Here is an 18,550-nt window from a genome sequence, read left to right as displayed (position 1 = left end):
GCTGTGTGGTAGAACACCTGCCTGCCACGCAGACGGCCCGGGTTCGATTCTCACTCGGACTCAACATTTTTGTTATTTTATTTGCAGCTTTTTCGATTTTTCGGTCACGGACAAGATGATGATTTTTCGCTCACAACCAACGGTGCCGACACCGACGGCGGAATTTCTGAGATACGAGCTCTTTAACGCTATCGCGTTAAAACTGTGGAATGGTTCAGATAATTCGGCACACACTTCGCTATGTTATAGCTGCACTCGTTAAGTCAAAGTGGACTCATAACTGTGGCAAGTTCACTGTGTTACACCCAATAATTCAGCACGGGGCCTGCTGTGAACAACCGCTGCGCGAACGTTTCGCGATCTTGTTTACACAGAGGTATAGCATTTGGATGAAGGGCTGTGCAGCGAACTTGGACGTGATGTCGTCGCGAATTTTGTGACTTGTAGTTCCGATCTCCTGCCTCACGAGTAGTAAATGCTTTCGAAGGGTCTTAGGGCACCTGGTATGAATAGAGGGTTACGCGGTGGCATTTGCTCATCAATAATTAATGAAAGTTCTGCAGAGCGGGCCGTGCACCGACAATAAACCCCGCGAACAGGTCAAGTCATGCGGTCGCTTATGTTTCCTTCGCTATTACTGAACTTTTCTGGCGACTTTCTCTTTCGCGGACAACGTGTACTTTGTGTAATTGTTCTTTTCTCTCTCTCTCTCTCTCTCGATACGCGCTCTAGTGCAGCGCACTTGGCTTTCCGATTGGTGGAATTTCTCGCAGGAGCAGTGCATTAGCTTTTGCGAGTTAAACTTTCAATCCTGATTTGTATGCGAAAGGAGCCCCTTTTCTCTGTTTTCCGCGGCCGCCGTCCAGGCGCGCTGTCTGGTTGTCGCCTTTGGTTGTCCTCGCGGGGAGTTCTGCAGCGCTGCCGCCACTAAGGGGCTTTTCCTCTTTTTTTTTGACTCGCTGGGCTCTTCGAAAGGAAGCCTTGTTGCTCATTTGTCCGCTCCCTAGATGCACTTGCGGAATGCCAATGAGGAACCGGGCAACGGCGACCAGCAGGGAGGCGGCGTGAAGAAAGAATAAATAAAGAAAAACGAAGGACCGCAGTGGCTGTTCGCGCACAGACGCCTAGCAGGAGGCGAATGTCTTTTTCAGCACTTATTTCCCTCAGCCTCGAACAATGTCCGGCGGCTATAGGCTACGAGGGAGCATACTCGAATGCACCGCACTGCATTAGAGCACAGCCGTGAACTTTTCAGCGAAAGTTTTACTGCGCTGAAAGATGCATCGCTTTGGATTGTTTGGACTGCCACACTCGTTGAAAAATGGTGTAAAAAAGAAAACTTTGCTGCGCCTTATAAACGGCCCGGTTTGTTGAAAGTCGTCGGATTCCGTGCCATGTTGATTTTCAGAGTAGTTGGTCAATTAGTTTGGTTTCCCACTATAAATGGGGCGCAACGCACAATGGGGCATAGGCAAACGTTTACATGGGATTAGACAAAAGGATTCGATACTGCTTGTTAAGAGCAGTGGAAACTCAACAAACTAACATTTGTTAAGAATACAAAAGGAAACGAAAAATGGAGTAATACACTAAAAATTTGACAACGAAGCCGCGTTTAGCAGCCAAATTTTCAGTGGCATCGGGAGATTTCCTTCCTTCGCCATCAACAATAACATCGCCTTCACAGCGCAGCGAAAGGTAATCTTGTAAAAGCAGCTCCGTGCTCAATTCGGCCGCTACATGTACATGTAAAAACAGATTCGCGTCATCCTAAACTATGAAAGTTGCCGTCTAGAAAGGGACGGACGTTTATAATGCCGCCGTTCGGTACCAGTAAATAGTTGGACGGAGCTCGCTTCAAGTGGAAAGATTGAGGCTGCAAGGTGGCAGGTAGGTCGCCAGCGCTGAACATGCCTGGGAAACGTACACCGATCCGGCTCCAAGGATGCCTCTGGTCATAAGGAAACACTAACTGAAGCAAATGAGAGGCCTTGCGCGTTCTCTTCTGAGTGAGTGGACATTGGCAGAGCTCCGTGGTTCTCGCTCTGCCTAATGAGAAAGTAAAAGTTGCTCGATCATTAGCAAGCTGATTGATGTCGATGAGAGAACCGTTTGGCGCACGCGTCATTCCATACGCTGCGATGCGAGGCCAGATGGTTAGTTTTCTGGCATCACTTCATTGGCACGCTCCCTGCAGAAGCGGACTAAGTGATAACGGACGCACGCTTCGCATGAACACGTTTTTGGTCGTACAATATATATATATATATATATACCGGGAGCAAACTTTCGGCGCGCGTCACGTCGATGATATCGTTGCAATTATTTATGCGCTGTCACATCCACAGATAACCAATTCGGAATGAACTACAAATATCGCTCGGTGAAATGGTGGCGCGCTTAAGTGATGACATTCAACCGCACTGTGACTGGTGATGGATTGATAACATAAAGTCAAATGGCTAATTTCTCGCAGGCAAATGGCTTCGACCTGAAGGAGAACCTGGAAGCATGGCGGAACCTCCCGTACGCTGCGTCCATGTACTACCCGTACGACTCGGCTGCCATCGCCGGCTACCCTTTCGCAAATGGGTGAGTGCCTGTCAAGTGAGAACGCGTTTCGCGGCGCCACCAGTGTGCTGATTAGTTACGTCTGGAACTGTTAGCTTCGGTGCATTATGCAAAGGCAACGTGTTTGAGCGCTCGGCGCGTTGGTTTTTTTCTTTTCATCTGCTATCTGATCTTGAAAGCACACGATCGTGCATAGCTTTTGTTGTTTTGGACATGTATACCATGGAGGACGTGAAAAATGTACTCCACGACGTGCGCCATTCGTAGCTGCACGCGATTCGTGGAACACAGCATGCTTCTTTCACTTAAGTCTGAGCGACTCCGTATAGGCAGCGCTTGATGTGACACGCGTATTAAGGAATAAAATGAAGTCTAGACTATATTTGTATCTCAACGCTAGTCTGTTAACATCAACAAGAAAAACGAAACAGAGTTGTGACACTTTGGTAGGAGGTGCGACTCCAATTCTTTAGCATGAAGTCGGCAGCCTGGCCGTAAAGCGCTGTTACATGCGCCAGTGCTTGTTTTTTCTTTTTCTTTTCTTTAACGCGGGGGCTTATACATGAGGTGAGGGTGGCCAACTTTTGATGGATGACCAAAGAGAAAAGGGGAAAGCTGCAAATGCAAGGGAGTCAACGAGACCGGTTAGCTACCCTGCACGGGAAAGCGAGACAGGGCATAAGAAAGTTGAGAAGATCAAAATGCTTATTACAGGCAGAGCCGGCTCAGTGCTCCGATTTCTATTGACGGCTGAAAGAGCATGGTCGTTCATTCTTGCGTAACACTCTTCGCCTGGGAGAATGCTCAAGGGAGGAAACGAAAAAAAAAAAAAAACAACAACAACAAAAAAAAAAAAAACAGAGCGTTGAATCGTCGAAAGGCATTCTTTAGTTCGGCGAAGCAGCTTTCTCAAGCCGGCGAAGGCAGTCATCTCCCAGCATACCGTGGATTCCTCGTCACTTCTACGGCAGCCTATGCAACGGCTTCGCCTCGAATGCGACCCGTCGCCTCGGGAACTCAGCAGCAAAAAGCGGGGAATCTGGCGGCACCTTTCCCTGCTCGTCGGCCGCTTTCATTGTGCAGGGACCTCTGTTTCTGCAGGAGCGTGTCGTCCTTGCCTCTTCGCGCTGTTTGCATGAAACCGGTCCGGGGCTGCACGAGGAAGTGACGCATGTGTAGGCAGACGTGCGCGCACGCTGAACGGCATTCAACTTCACGAAACGCAGCGACGCAAGTCGGCACGCTGCATTTGTGCCACTCGTGTAGAGGTGTGACGGTCGGAGCTGGCGGCAACTAGCGCCTGTTCAGGGAGCTTGCAAGAGGGGGGGGGGGGGTCGTTTTTTTTTCTACATATATTTACTTGTTCGTTTCTTGCTTGGCTCTTTCCTAATGACAAACACGAATTTCGCGTGCCTCTTGGTCGTCCGGTTTCCAGTTGAGTTCACAGCTTGGAAAATTACGGGGTATCGTTGGCTCAGTTAAAATAAAGTGTATCAGGAAAAAAAAAAAAAAAAAGACACCCGTCTCAAAGGAGGAAAATGCGGCAAACATTGCGCCCCACCTTGACTTCCCCCTCTCCCAAATTGGCCTGAAAGGAAATACATGTTCATACGTCAAACAGCCTGTGGGTTCGCGGCTTGGCTGGACGGCTACTGAAAGCACGAAATGTAGCGCCCACATTGTACACAGGCACACGCATTGATACGCCTGAATCACGCAAGCGCGGTGCGCCTCGGCGGTGGCGCCTGCCTCGACGCAGCTTCCGCCGACCGGCTAGGCTGCGTGCGCGCAACGGACCCGGCGCACTTACCCGCTCGCACCGACTCGGGAGCTGCTGACCGTGCAGGCGGTAAACGATATCGGAGCCCCGCATGCATTAAAACTCTCCTCCAGTGGAGCGTCAACTCGCGGCGGCACGCCGTTACGTTTCCGTTTAGCCGGGCCCAAATGCACCACCGCCGACGTATAATTATGGTCGCAGTGATACAGAGTACGTGATTCCGGTACCTAACTTAACACGTAACTTTCCTTCAGAAGCAAGGTATGTGACCGGACTAGTTGGTATTCCTTGATTGCTTCAGATGCCCTTTATTTCGTACGTATATCTCATGGCGACTTTTCTTCAGACGCCTCCAGTATTCATTGTCAATCGGTCCGTGACTGTTCTATAGCTTTAGAAGCCACGTCTGCTAGCCAACTATCAACGTACTTATAATCAAGATTGCTTTAACTTCGGTGTGCTTGTGCACTTGCCTTGTTTTTTAACGACGTGCGGAATTGCTCGGTGATATCTGTGCAAATACAGATATCGCAAGAGACATCAACATCACCGATGCGCACTGAACTCAGTGTCCGCTTCCGGTTTTTAAAACTGAATATTGGTGTTCTCTTCAAAAGACTTTGTTGAGAACGCCGCTAAACGTGTAAGGAACGCGAATGCTCCCCTGCTGCACCGGCGATACCTTCTAAGGCTGGAGCGCGGTGGAGAGCTCTGGAACTTCCAAAGAAAGCAGTCCTCAAGTCGCCTTATATCTTCGCAGAAAAGACCGTTTCCTTTCGGGCGTGTTGTATACATCCAACGAACGACACTTGCGCCACTTGTAGCGGCCTTAGCTCCGGCCTTCTGTCGTCGTCTCTCGAGTTTAAGTCTTGTCCGCGGGGGATAACTATGCGCATTCGAGACATTTCCTTGTCGACTCTCAAGTGGCAAGAAAAGTTCGCGGGATGTCGTGGAGCCCGCCCGTATGAAAGAGCCACTTGACGAGGCTTAAGTTTAATCCCGCGTCGGGAGTGCAGTCGCCGTATTTTACAACGATCTGTTTTATTTTCCATTCTTCCTGGCCTCAGTCATTGGAAGGGACACAGTCGCGCCGGCGGTATTGCTGAAATCAGCGACTCGAGGGGTCGGATAATACGAAAAGAACTGAAAATGAAATGGATTATATTAAATCCGATGCCCCGTGGATCGGATCACAGAGTGCCTGTTTGTCAAATGTTCACCACCACGTTCATTCTAACGATTTCGTTATTTCAACATTGATGGATGCGGGTTACAAAGAGGGAAGTAGAGATAATATAGTAAATTACTAGTGCGTTACTTGCAGCAGCTATACGCAAATATTGAGGGGTTCCATGAGGTTCTCGGTGACTTATCTGAGCTCCCACAGCAATATTGAAAAGAGGTCGTCGTTTGGTTTGTGTGAACGGCGATGCAGCTCACGTCGGTACCTCAGAGGCATGCACGCGATCGGGCAGCATGAATGTGACTTCCAATTTGTCTTGATAGCGATACCGAGTAAGCGAACGGCCACTTCTATTACATAGCATCGTGCTATGATTTGATTTGCATCGTGGAGAGCGAGACCGCGAAACGGCCTTTTTTTCTCTCTCTCTTCCCTTTTTCCGTTACGACAATGCATATTAAGCGAGCACTGTTGAAAGCACCACAAAGACTTGGCATACACAAAGAGGGAAACGGCACATTTGTTAAGGCAGAGGACGAAGCGCGAGACCTCGTGTCGGCGTCAAACTGGGACGAAGGCACACACGCGGTCGAGCGCAACCAGCAATAAGCCCGCTGCCGCATGGTATTCAGCCGAAGTGGCAGCGAGCGATGAGGGATGCAGAAGAGACCTGCAGAGCAGCGTTGAGTCACCACCCCTTGGGCGCGCAGGAGGGCACGTATCTCACAAAGGCCGCGCCATAACAACAGCCAGGGACCCAATCATGTAAGAGGCGCACCGTCTGGAAGGTGGAGGAATCGCGGGCGCCACGAAAAGGGAAGCCACATTGCAGGAGGAGGAGGAGCACGCCGACGCTGCGGCAAGATGGACGAAGTTCACCTCTCGCGTAATCAACACCTCCTCCCGGCTTTCCCATCTGTGGAACTCGAAATCAATGAAAGCTGCGCCGGGGTGCGTCCGCTTCGCAGCACGCCGCCGGCTAAGTGCAATCGATGAAGGGCCCTTCTCTTGCGTCAAGGGATCCCATGCGCGTTAACCGGTGTGCGGGATATTAGTGTAACCTCTGGCGCCATTGATCCTCGACTGGCTTCTACTTATCAACACTTATTAGGGAGGCCCGGCGAGTATGCCACCTTCCATAAGCCTGCGTCGGCTCCTCTTCGGTAATGATGAATAGCTTTGGGAAGATGCCGTTGTGATTTATGCGGGCGACGCGCCGGGCCTTGTTTGCGGCGCCGTGTCCGTCTCTAAGTGGCGAAGAGAGGTGCGCCGTAAATATTGGCAGCTAGGCGCTCTGTTTTTTCCCCAGCCATTGTTTGCTGCAAATAACTCGCCGTGGCACTGATCAAAGTACAGTTTAGTTATATGAGAGGTCTGCGAAAGCAGAACTACTGCGCTCCTTGGCCGGATACGCCAACCCTTGGCGTGTGCCTTTAGTGAAGAAATGTTGTCCTGGAGTGACTCTGTTCAAGCTGACGGGAGAGCAGTATCTCAAGCAAGGAACCAAAAAAAAAGAAAAGAAAAAGAAAAGAAAGGGTGGGGGAGGGGGGGGGGGCGATGAAAACATCGCATTTTCTTTTCGCATCTTTTGCGAGAACAGATATCTACCATGCAAGAGGCCGCGAACGTACATGTGGACGCACACGCGGCGAAATTATTTTATAAAGCGGCTGGCAGTTGTTAATGAGCTCGATGGTATGCAGCAAAGGTTGTCTATTATTTCAGGTAACAAGGGCGAGGCTTCTTTCAACGCAGTGAAGCATGCGGTACACCATTATAGGCAGCAGCGGCGACATTAAAAAAATTTGAGCATACAGGGAGCAAGAGAGGGCGAACATCGCCCCATCTTTTCTTTCTGCTATTATCCGTTGTCTGGTTCCTTGCACGCGCACTTGTGTGATCCATCAGCATTAGAAGGGGCCTGCGCAAACACAAAACGACACACACCCTGGACGAGCAGCGCAAGGGCGAAATTACGCTGTCACTTGGAAACGCGATGGAACTAAAGCACGTTAGAACACCGGTAATTGTGAGCTTCCGGCTGTCGAGACTACTCGAACCCGGTGCCCCCTTCGAACGCGGATTCCTGGTCCCTCGGGATTCGACGTGGCTGGCACGCTCTTTCCTCGGGACGTGTTCAACGAGACTCTCGGATTTCCAGAATGGCTGTTACTGATCAGCCTCGCCGAAGCTAAATTGGAGGCGCCTGCAGTGTCGTCGCTCTCTGTTCTTGTCGGTCGGAAAAGGAAGAAAAAAAGAACAGCCCTTTCAACTGGAAGGAAGACTGCGAAGCAAGAACACCCAGCGCTGTTCAAAATGTGTCGGATTACTTAGAAGGCTTATACGAATTCTCATTCTACTCCTCCTGTAGCGTTAATCATGGCAGCGCAGCTCTGTTTTGGCAAGCTGGTGATGTGGAGGTGCTATTGGGGGTGTGCCGAAAGAAACTGCAGAGGCTAAATTTTGTGTGGCAAAGGGTGTCAGTATGTTGCACCTCCATCCGTCAGGTTACGAGAACGCGCAGTGCGTTTTGCTTGCAACCGAGCGTGTCTTCTTTTTTTCGAATGAGTCGACTGTGGAATCAAATCTGTGTCTTGTGGATCGCTTTTGTTTTTTATTGAATACTAAAGATTTTCACGAGACCCTTGATCGGCTGAGGCAAGAAGACATAAATATTTATCCAGTAGGCGTCAGTGTAGAAAAAGAAGAAGACCCTGAGGGAATCTTTCGCTCGGCTGTCAATGGCTGAATTTATTGCTAAGTTAGCACAAGACGATTGTGGGGTGGTTTTATTGATATGGCTGTTAGGCAAACGTAGCCTGATTAGTCTGGGGAGTGGGCAAGCTTAGCACCAACGAACCTCGGCGGGTATTGGATATGTGCGAGATGCACCTGCGTGTTGCAACTCCATGACTGTCGATGAACCGTGTATGCGCTTGCTTGCTGCCTGATATTTTCCTCAGGAGGAGAAAAGGAACAGCCGAAACAATAATTTCCAACCCAAAACTAGTGCAAGGGCGTTTCTAAATTCGATCTTCTACATGCGCGCTCGCTTCGTACGATGGACAGTTTCTTATGCGCGGTATTGTATGGCCAAGCACGTTCGTATTACAATTTAGCTACCCGCACCTGTGCGATGTCAGCTGCAAGCAAAAGGCGCTAAAGCTAAGATAATATCTTGAAAGCTGTCATAGCACCTTGTAAGAAACTTGGATCGCATAAACAAAGCTTCTTGTTTGTAATACCTCCTTGCCACTTGCTGGCTGCTTCGCCGTTATATCATTCGCTGTTTTCTATAGCCCCATTTTGGAATCATTCTTGTTTATGAACGGCTCTCTGAATCCATTCCCTTATTCTCAGATACCGGCGAACACTCACTATTTATCACTCACCTAGGAATAAATTGTGCGGTTGATTTCGATATCACCGCGAACAAAAGAAGACCTCGGTATTCGGAGTGGCAGGCTTCACATATCTTGCTGCGATGGTCGATACGCGCAATTAAGAGTTGGTCGAAAATGTAACGGTCGAAAATGCAGAATACTGTCCTCAAGCTCGACGCAACTTTGCGAGCACGTGTGCTCTTAAGAATTGCAGCATACGCTTCGTGTACAGGCTGTTTACTGAGACGCATCGTAACATTAACGAAACACTCTTACGATATTGCAGTATTGACGGAATGTCACACTGTCGCGTCGTTATATTTGCCAAAATTACAGGGATAAAAAAAGCAACGAATGGTTGGCTCTTTCGTTTCGTTGTAACTCCGTAATGCGTAATAATTTCATGCCCTGAGTGTGCTTGAATGGTTTCACAAGCTCATATATGGTCGACGACGGTTGCGAACGCAGGAGTTTTCTGGGCATTGTCGCGCGTGGCTATATAATGCAAACTGGTTATGCAGTGCAATTCTGACCGCGAACTACCGTTCGAGATTTGCTAAACAGCAGCCGACACCGAACGCGGATTCATTTTTCTGCATTAAGTAGACGCGCCGTGTTTCCACGAGCTGCTAATGAACAACCCTCTCTCCACGGCGGTGTGGCAGCAACGGATTCCTGGGAGGAACGCTATTCATTTCCCAGCATGAAGTAGCCCATGGGAATCGCCCGCGTTCTAATGAATGAGGATAATCGTGATTAATATGCCTCGCCGATTGGCACCCTGATCGTTCCCAGCCCTCTCATTGTTTTGTGTAGGATTGCGGACTGCGCTGGCGCGCGTTTATAACCAAGTTTCGTTCGGTATCGATCTTTCCACGTTCACTTATTTTTTCTCCTTCTCACGAGAAGAGCAGCGCGGAGTCCTTCGGGGTTGTGGTAGCTTTTTATTTATTTTATTTTTTCGAGTGCCTTTGTGCTGCTTTCACTTTCGGGACAGTGCTGCCTTGTGGGAATTGCGGCCCGAACGACGCCGCAAATCGAAACGCTGTCGCGGGCAGTCGTACACGCCTGTACAACGCGGCAGCCAGCGTGGTTTCGGCCTCTCGACACTGGTCTCTTTATGCCGAGAGGTAGGAGGCCAGCTTTTCACACGTTTCCACTCTCGCTTTGTTCGACGCTTTTATTTCCTTAATTCTATTTGTTTTATCCTTGCTTTCGACGTACGAAAACATTCCTCAGAAGTCCGCATACCGCTGTAACCTTTTATTTGGTAAAACTCTTCGTGTATTGGGAGGAAAGAATGCTCGGTCTCTGAAGACGTTCTTGATTTTTGTATGCTTACCATGATGTCCTGGAACATCGCCAGTATATCGAAGAATTCACTGTGTGCTTTCGCTTTATGCTTCGCTTGTTTCAGCAGATCTGTGCACGTTCAACCATTGGGTAGTCGCAGTACACATTGCTATAGTATAGCGCGTGAACGCTTGCGATGCAGTGAAATTCATGACTCGGCTTTTTTGTCTGTGTCTTCAGGTACGGCATGGACCTCAACGGCGCCCGACGCAAGAACGCCACCAGAGAGACCACGAGTACGCTCAAAGCCTGGCTAAACGAGCACCGAAAAAACCCCTACCCTACGAAGGGCGAGAAGATCATGCTTGCCATCATCACGAAGATGACGTTAACGCAGGTGCGTTCTTGATCAACTTCTCGCGTAGAACTCACGTCCACATACGCAATCTCATTATCATTCTTTTTTTTTGTTTTGTTTTTGCGTTAGTACTTCCGATTAGATTACAAAAGAGTTCAGTTTTTAAAGAAAGGCCTTTAGGTGGACGTCGTGTGACTAACTTAGATATGGCAAAGATAATCTGTGGCAAATCTGAAGCAGCATTCCACTATAGTTCGAGGATGTGAACTGACGTGTACTCACAATATGTTCATGGACACTTTTGTTCAAGAAGAATAGTCGGAAGGTCTCACGCGACGCGAAGGCGCTCAAACCAACAGTTGACGCTTGTTTCTCATCTTTTCACGCGGGTGTTGACAGACCTTTCCTTTCTCTCTCTCTTTTCTTAAGGAATGATGAGCCTGCTTGAGGGTAGAAAAACAGATTGTTTGCTAATAGTAGTAATGCCCTCGAGTGACCGAGAAAACGAAAGTTCATCTTTTCCTCTTAGCGCATCTTTGTAGCTAATCCATGTTGACCATTTAACCGTCTTAACGTGTGACTTCGACGGGCTTTTTTTAATTTCTCTTGACGTTCCGTCTTTACATCCTTTTATTATATGTACCTTATACATGAGGCTAGTCGCTTTCCTTTGGGCAGGTGTCCACTTGGTTTGCGAATGCCCGGCGCCGGTTAAAAAAGGAGAACAAGATGACCTGGTCACCTAGGAACCGATGCGACGACGACGACGACGCGGACGGAGACGACGCGCCGCCTGCGCGACACGACTCCAAGGAAGGCCAAGGATCGGCGGCCGCTTCGCGCCAGGAGAACTCCACCTCTTCGTCGGAGGCCGCGGCCAGGGCGGCTGAGGAGCTGGCGCGCCGGAACCACCAGCTGATGGCGGCTGCCGCCGGCACAGCGGGTCTGTCGGAAAGCCGCAAGAGGCCACGGGATGAGTCTGATGGTTAGTGGACACCTTACTTGCAGAAACACGCCTGCATTTACACGATTCCTCATTGTGAGCGAATTACAATCAGCGTGTCTATACAGTTTGCCTATATATGTCTAAAATGTTTATGTTGCATGCCGGGTTGGTGTAGCCGTTTACCAGAACTCTGCATTGATTTCGCCTCAGTCATGTTGTGCGCTGTAACCGACTTAGTATATCTGCTAACCGTTATGTAACGAAAACATTAAAGTGATTTTGCCTAGAGGATTTTAAAAGCTGTCATGAGTAACTGTGATCGAAGAATATAAGCTTTACGATAACGTAATGGTATACTTCAGGGCGTCTGTTCAGGGACCATTAGGGAGGCGTGGTGTTGCCTTAAGGTTTAGAATACCTTTTCATTAATCTAGCGAAAATGTTTGCTTGGCCTTTTGCAGATCTCGTGGATGTGGACGACGATTCGCGGTCCTCAGACCTCACTGACTTGCGGCGGCCGAGCGGGACGTCGCATTCGTCCGAGGAACCTCGACATGGTCTGCAGCAGGGCGGCGGCAACTTGTCGGATGCCTCGCTGTCTGACTCAGAGTCTTCGGCGCGGACACCCGCAGCATCGCCCAACGGACACAGCGACGTGTCTTCAGCTCCGAAACCGCGCATATGGTCCATCGTTGACACGGCGACGTCCGGCAGTCCAAGCCACAGCATGCTGTCGCCGGGGGCACCGTCGGCAGCCGCAGTGGCGGCGCGCATGGCGTCGCTGCAGCGCTCGGCGCGACTCGATTACCTGTCCCCGTACCACAAGACGAGCTCGTGGTACGCCAGTACGTTGGGCAGCCTCGGTGGCGGCTCGTTTCCCCTGTCCACTGTGTACAGCGTGCCAACCATCATGTCGCCAGCGGCGGGACTGGCGCCGGTGTCGGCCGGCTCTCCCCTCACGGACTCGACGACGGCCGCGTCACTGAGCAGGTTACGAACTGCCGCCGCGTTCTCTGCGGCCGCCGACATGGTGCTGCCGAAGCCGGCCGCCGCTCCTCCTCCGCCACCGCCGGGACCCTCGGGTGCCTTCAACCTGAGCCGGCTGGCGCCGGCACGCTCCTCGGCTGCCGCCATCGCGGCCGCCGTCGCCTCAACCAGCAGCAGCCCGTCGACGAGCCAGGCGAGCGCGCCGCAGCCCAGCCCCTCATGAGGCAGCGCCCGGCGACGGCTCCGTACTGCTGCCGGCCGCAGCGCCGCCTTCCGCGCGCCGGGCCGCCAGGGACACGCTTCTCTTGAGGGATGAGCGCTTCGGACTTCGTCGCCGTGTTTTCCCCCGCGTAGTGTGTGTGTGTGTGTGTGTGTGCGCGTGTGCGTGTGTATGTGTGTGTACGTGCCGCTGTCCCAGCGTCGTAGCACTGCATGTAGACTGTGCCGTCACAATGATGTGCGCGAGCACCTTAGAAGACCTCCCTTCCTCTGGCTGCTGTGCCGTGTGTGCAACTCATGAAAATTTTGACAGCACGCCGAACTTGTGCTGAACTATCATCATCTCGAGCTTCCTACTCAAAGCATGGGGCATTTACTTGTTATCACTAGTGACTTCGCGCTCACTGGGCACCGCTTGGCTACCGAATGGCAAACTGAAAGATCCCAGCGCCACCTGCGATCCAGGCACTGGACGTCATGCCAGGTCTGCGTGGTACCTACGCGGACAAGCTTGCTTTTAGACGAATGCTTTGTAGCACTCGCTCACGACTGCGAAAGAGAGGACACAGTGCGCGGACCTCTTTCATTCTCTTCGTCCCTTCCCCACCCTTGTACATAGAAACAATGAGAGAAGGAGAAAATATCTCGTGTCCTGTTTGCTGCCGCCTCACCCTACATTGATGTCATCTTGCATCGTTCACGGAGAGATCCTCTCAACGAGCCTCGCACCCACGCCCCCTTGCTGCTCTTGTGTACTAGTGCTGAGACAGATTCTTTTCTTCTTTCGTTGTTGTTGTTAAAGCACGTCAAGAAAGGTCCAGTGCGCCGATATTTTAGAACGTTCGCGTATTTTGTAATGACCGAAGTGGCTTCAAGTCTCCCTAACGTAGGAATCCCTTTAACGTTGTCTTCTTCGAAGCAATGCTTACCCTACCAGGCCTGTTGATTCACAAGAGTCACGGTGCATTTTTTAGTCAAGTACACAAACCCTGTTCCGCCTGCAAGAACATTGCAGCGTTTGTATGATTTTGTCGAGTGTTCTTCGTAAGAAGCTGTGTTAGCTCGTGGATTCACGCTGAACATCGTATGCAGCTCTCTCTTGATCTTATCTCACTCATAGTTGCGCATGTGAATCAGCGGGAGCATTTTTATGTGTTTGCTGCGCATTGGTTCGTAAATTAAACGCCTCTCTATATGCCCGTAAACAGCACAGCAAGCGTGGTTGTGTGTGCTCATGTTGGACAAATTAGTTCCGATTTTCAACATCATGTTTTTTGTATGTTTAGCTAAATTTTTCTCCTATGCGGGAAGACATACAATTTTCCATCGCAATCAGTGTTTTCTCTTTCACGCTGCCTTCCTATTCGTCGTAATCTCTATGATAATGTTTATCGCGAACAGAGGGTTACATTTTGGCTCTCGATAGCTTTTAATCGTCAGCTTTGCTATAGATAAACGTATTCCTGGCTCAAAAGCGTCTGCGAAGCTGGTTGTCGTCGTCTAGTTATTGAACACTGTTGCTGAAATGACAGGAAATTTTTTGACATTGAATATGACTGTCCGCCGATTGTTCGGTGCAGCAGTTCAAGCATTCGTCATATATTAAAGCTTAAAAGTTGATCGTTCAATTTTTATCGCAGCCAATCACACTTTCAACGCTGTCCATGCTCCACATGATACTTTAGAACAACGGCTGATGGCGTTAGCTGGAAAGCAACGGCATCTCACTTGAAGGCTTTCCGGTGTCATGGAATGCAGCCCAGCGCGCGACAATGAAAGTGTGAAAGAAATAAAAATATCGCACTTCATAAAGTCAATTTGGAAGCTACGCTGTGATTTGCGATATGAGACACCACTCAACACATATCACTAATGCGACGACGTCCGGTGTTTTATTTGGGCTATGTTAGGCTACTTGGGCGCAGGCTATACAGATACGCCGAATGATTGAGAGGAAACAAGGGAAGTTTGTGAGGGGTCACTAAGCACGTGCGACCATAGCAGTTTTCACTCCTCACCATTTCGCAGCTTTTATCAAATGTTTCTCAAAGCCAAAGTGATAAATGCTCCATACAGTAGAACGCTCTTTTTACTTAGAAATATTTATTTTGTTGACTTTTCATTTCTCGTCATTGAGGAAGGTCTCCGAATGTGTGACATCCCGCGGACAGATCCAGCTGGCTCTGTAAAGTTGTATCAACGATAGAAGCAAATCCTGCCACTTGTGAGGTGAAGCACGTTTCGTACGGTTTAATGGTTTAATGGGTACGTCATATTGAAAGGTGTGCTGTGGTACAGGATACATGCGCTAGTTAAATTCATGTCCAAAATTTAAGTACAAGGACGATGTATTTCAGCTATTTGTCGAAGACAGTTCAAGGTTGGCCGTAACAGTCGAATAAAATACTATCGTGCAACAATAGAGGGCATGCTGTCGGGCGATGTTTTATGCGGTAAAAATTTGTCTTGTCGCGTTCAGTTGTGTGACATGCCGGTCCCCATTTAGATGTTACACAGTTTTCTTCCCTGTGAGCATTCTTGTTTATATCGTGAAGTGTGCGTGGACCAGGCGATTAGGTGGTCATGCGAGCTCACCAAATAAAAGATAATTGCCTAATGATGCTTCGCGAACTGAGCCAAGAATGTTGTTGCTTTATTTATATAGCGGTAATGTGGCAATTGTTAGTATAGCAGAACCGTCAATGAAGATGCCCACGCGAGTCGTGTGCTCATTTTGTCATAAAACGCTCATTTTGCCATCTAATGCTGAGTTTGAAGGATCGAGCAAAAACGTGCAAGCAACGCACTTAGCCTTAAATTACCTGGACAAACCAAGTGCGTCCGGGTGCATGGTTAAACTCGACACCTGGTTGGTAAGAGAAGGCCTGCGCACTCTGAGCCGCGCATCGCCGTAGAAATGCGATAGCTTACAAATACATTTCAATAGGGGACGCGAGATATTGGGCACGGGCAGTAATAATCTTTCTTATTTATTTCTTTTTTTCTCCAAAACGTGTTTCTTTTTTATGTCAATGGATGCCGTCGCAGTCGAAGCGTGCAGGCCTTCTGCAACCTACAAGTGTTGGTGAATACGTTTGGAAGTGAAAGTAAAATACATCTTATTTACTATTAGAACTTGAGAATGTACACTTCTTTTCGAACGTTGCACATACGTGCTGGGAGGGAGAAAAAAAAATTCTGCGGCGGCTTCGACGCGCCACTTGCATTTCCCGCTTGCCTGGTGATATTTTTGATGCGACTAGTTGAGGAATGTAAATGTGCGCCTATTTCGTGCGGGGAAATAGGCCGCACCATGTCCGTCGTTTCGAATTCTGTACTCAGTCAGTTCTTATGTGTTGTTGTTGGCGCTTTGCGCCGAACTGTTTTATTTTGTCGATGCTTCCTGTGCACAAAACAAAGTTTGAGCAGCTACCACCGTGGGCTTGGCGTTTTTGCATTGGTGTTTCTATTCCGCTGTTCTCATTCTAGTGCTGTGCGTTACTGTGAGTGACGCGCAAGGTTACGATGTAGAGCTGCTAGAAGAAATAAAGAAAAGGAAAGCATGGCTTTAACAAGAGGTGGCGTGGAGGCACAATGAACTTCCCTCTGTAACTTATTCAAAGGCAATGGTGCAAACGGACTGTAAATATTTAAGAAAAAAAAATAAGTGAATGGTGCAGTGTGTGCATAGAACAAAAAAGAAACAAAAAGCAGGATGGTGAATTTCCGACCCTGAACGCAAAACAGTATGTAAAATCTTCTGTAATATTTTATTGTTTTGTTTTGCGTGTCTTAGTTGTTGATTTCACGTCCTGAACTCTTTATTTCCCTTTCGAGTCGCTGTCGCGACTGGTTCTCTGGCAACCATGACGGTGACAGACTGCGTGTGTAATACAGTGAAATACAACGTGTTGGATTAAAATATAGTGATGATAAAACATCATATGCTGCTGGTTGTCTTCCTTATTCACTATTGGTGCGCTTGCCGCACATTTTTGCGCGCAACCTCCCATGGGAGGTTGTGGGGCATTGGTTGTGCGTGCGAGGTTGTGTGCATGTTACCTGGATAGTATCAAGTGTGAAATGAGGCTTCGCATTCAAACTGGGTAGATATTGTAATAAGCGTCATCGCTTAATGGACCAAATGCAGGGATGAAGAATGTGTGCGCAAGATTTTAGTAGAAATATTAAATGACACCATAATGACAATTGAAAAAAAAAAGCCACTGATTCGCCCGAAAGGGCAAGCACTAATAGCAACAGCAGCGCATTCCAAAGTAAGAGTTGCAGCTATGCAAGGTAAGGTTCGTAGTTTTATTTCTACATACTGCAGTAAACATTCGCGGGCTAACTAAATAAACGATCATGGTGTCGTGCACGAACGCACCTGACTCGACAAACGCGCACAATAACTGGCGTGACGAACTGCGTAACAGTTAAGTGAGCAAATGCATCGCGTTGCTTTTAGCTTCTTTTAGGTAACGTCCGCTGAAACATTATCATGCAGAGACAGCGCACACGAACAGATCTCAGCTCGCTCAGCCTTTGTAACCACGTGAAATTACTTGCAAGACAGGGCGCGCGCGCTCATCCTTTTACAACCACTGCTGCGAAAAGCCACGGCCTGTCCACTTCCGGCTGCGCTGAGAAGACGCGCGCTTCACCTGCAGTCCCCCCGCCCATTCCGATCCACCTACCCGAGCGGGCTTACCGTCTCGATCTACCACTACGGCGCTCCCATCAACCCTATATATCTTGCTGTTCAGCCGCGGGATGACCGCGCGCCGTCTCGCATGCGTTCCATCCAACCCACAGTTCACCGCGCGCTTAGCCCGATTGGATTCTGTAGCCCTTGGAGCTTAGACGGACCACCAAAGTGCGACGGTGATGGCCTACACTCTTAATCAGGTCCTAGTTAAATACTGGTTATATCCGGGAAACCAGACGAAAAATGTCCGGTTTCCTGGTTATATCTAGCACTTTAAGCGGGACCTGAATAAAAGTGTGGGGTGTCCCTTACCAATGAACGACATTTTGCTTACCTCACTCAGTTCACAGTTAGCGCGACTTGACTCCCGGTACCCCCCCGCTTGGGGAAATGGGATGCCTCTGATTGTGAGGTTGCTTGAGCAATTGAAGGGCAGCGTTATTGCCATCTGGATTACAGGTACTTTCGCATTGCAAAGTGACAATATTAAGCTACCACACCGCCTCCCGCACTAGTCGCTGCTCGACAAAACTGAAAAATTGACGACGGCCAGTAACGTTAAATGCCAAGAAAAAAATGTGACTGAACAGCGCGACACAATACAAGGAAGGGAGCGCATGACAGATTGCCTCCCAGCCCCAATGAACCAGCTCTTAATATTAAATATCTTGCGTTATATAGGCAAAGTTAAGTTTCTTCTTTATAGCAAAACAGCCAATTGTTTCAGATCTTCCATGCCCATTGGCTGCTCACATCCTTCACTTTACTGAGGAACATGTGAACCTTTCGCTCCCTGCACTGTTAATTGTTACCAGTCAGATACTCTAAACTAATGAAAAAATCAGTACTTCCTGTTAATATTAAAGAACAAAACGGTGTTCGAGTCTTTATTCAATCATTTGGGATATTCGCCTGTGAGCAAGAATTCAAGCCAGACTGATTCAGACCTGTCGAGTATGTCGTTACATAGGCGTGCGCACGGGGGGAGGGGGGGGGGGGGCAGCCTATGTGTTGCTACGTGCTTTGTCAACCTGTCGATCGAAGATGAAAACAAATGACCTTTTTCGTTACCGAGAATCTGCGAAGGTGATATTACCCAAAGTAATGGGAACGTGACACTCA

At 49.0% G+C, this 18,550-nt stretch overlaps 1 protein-coding gene across 1 annotated transcript in view; it reads left to right on the top strand.

Annotated features, from left to right (window-relative positions):
* Positions 1–16,663, top strand: part of LOC119375421 (iroquois-class homeodomain protein IRX-6) — a 120,120-nt gene extending 103,457 nt beyond the window's left edge. Inside the window, exons 4-7 of the mRNA XM_037645600.2 lie at positions 2,477–2,592; positions 10,451–10,607; positions 11,247–11,553; positions 11,976–16,663. Coding sequence (XP_037501528.1) covers positions 2,477–2,592; positions 10,451–10,607; positions 11,247–11,553; positions 11,976–12,724 — 1,329 coding nt within the window. The 3' untranslated portion in view covers positions 12,725–16,663. The remainder of the gene's footprint in view (positions 1–2,476; positions 2,593–10,450; positions 10,608–11,246; positions 11,554–11,975) is intronic.
* The last annotated feature ends 1,887 nt before the right edge of the window (positions 16,664–18,550 follow it).

This window comes from Rhipicephalus sanguineus, chromosome 1 (assembly GCF_013339695.2).
Source record: "Rhipicephalus sanguineus isolate Rsan-2018 chromosome 1, BIME_Rsan_1.4, whole genome shotgun sequence".
Lineage (NCBI taxonomy): Eukaryota > Metazoa > Arthropoda > Arachnida > Ixodida > Ixodidae > Rhipicephalus > Rhipicephalus sanguineus.
The sequence above is the reverse complement of the archived record's forward strand: the minus strand, read 5'-3'. Positions and strand labels throughout refer to the sequence as shown.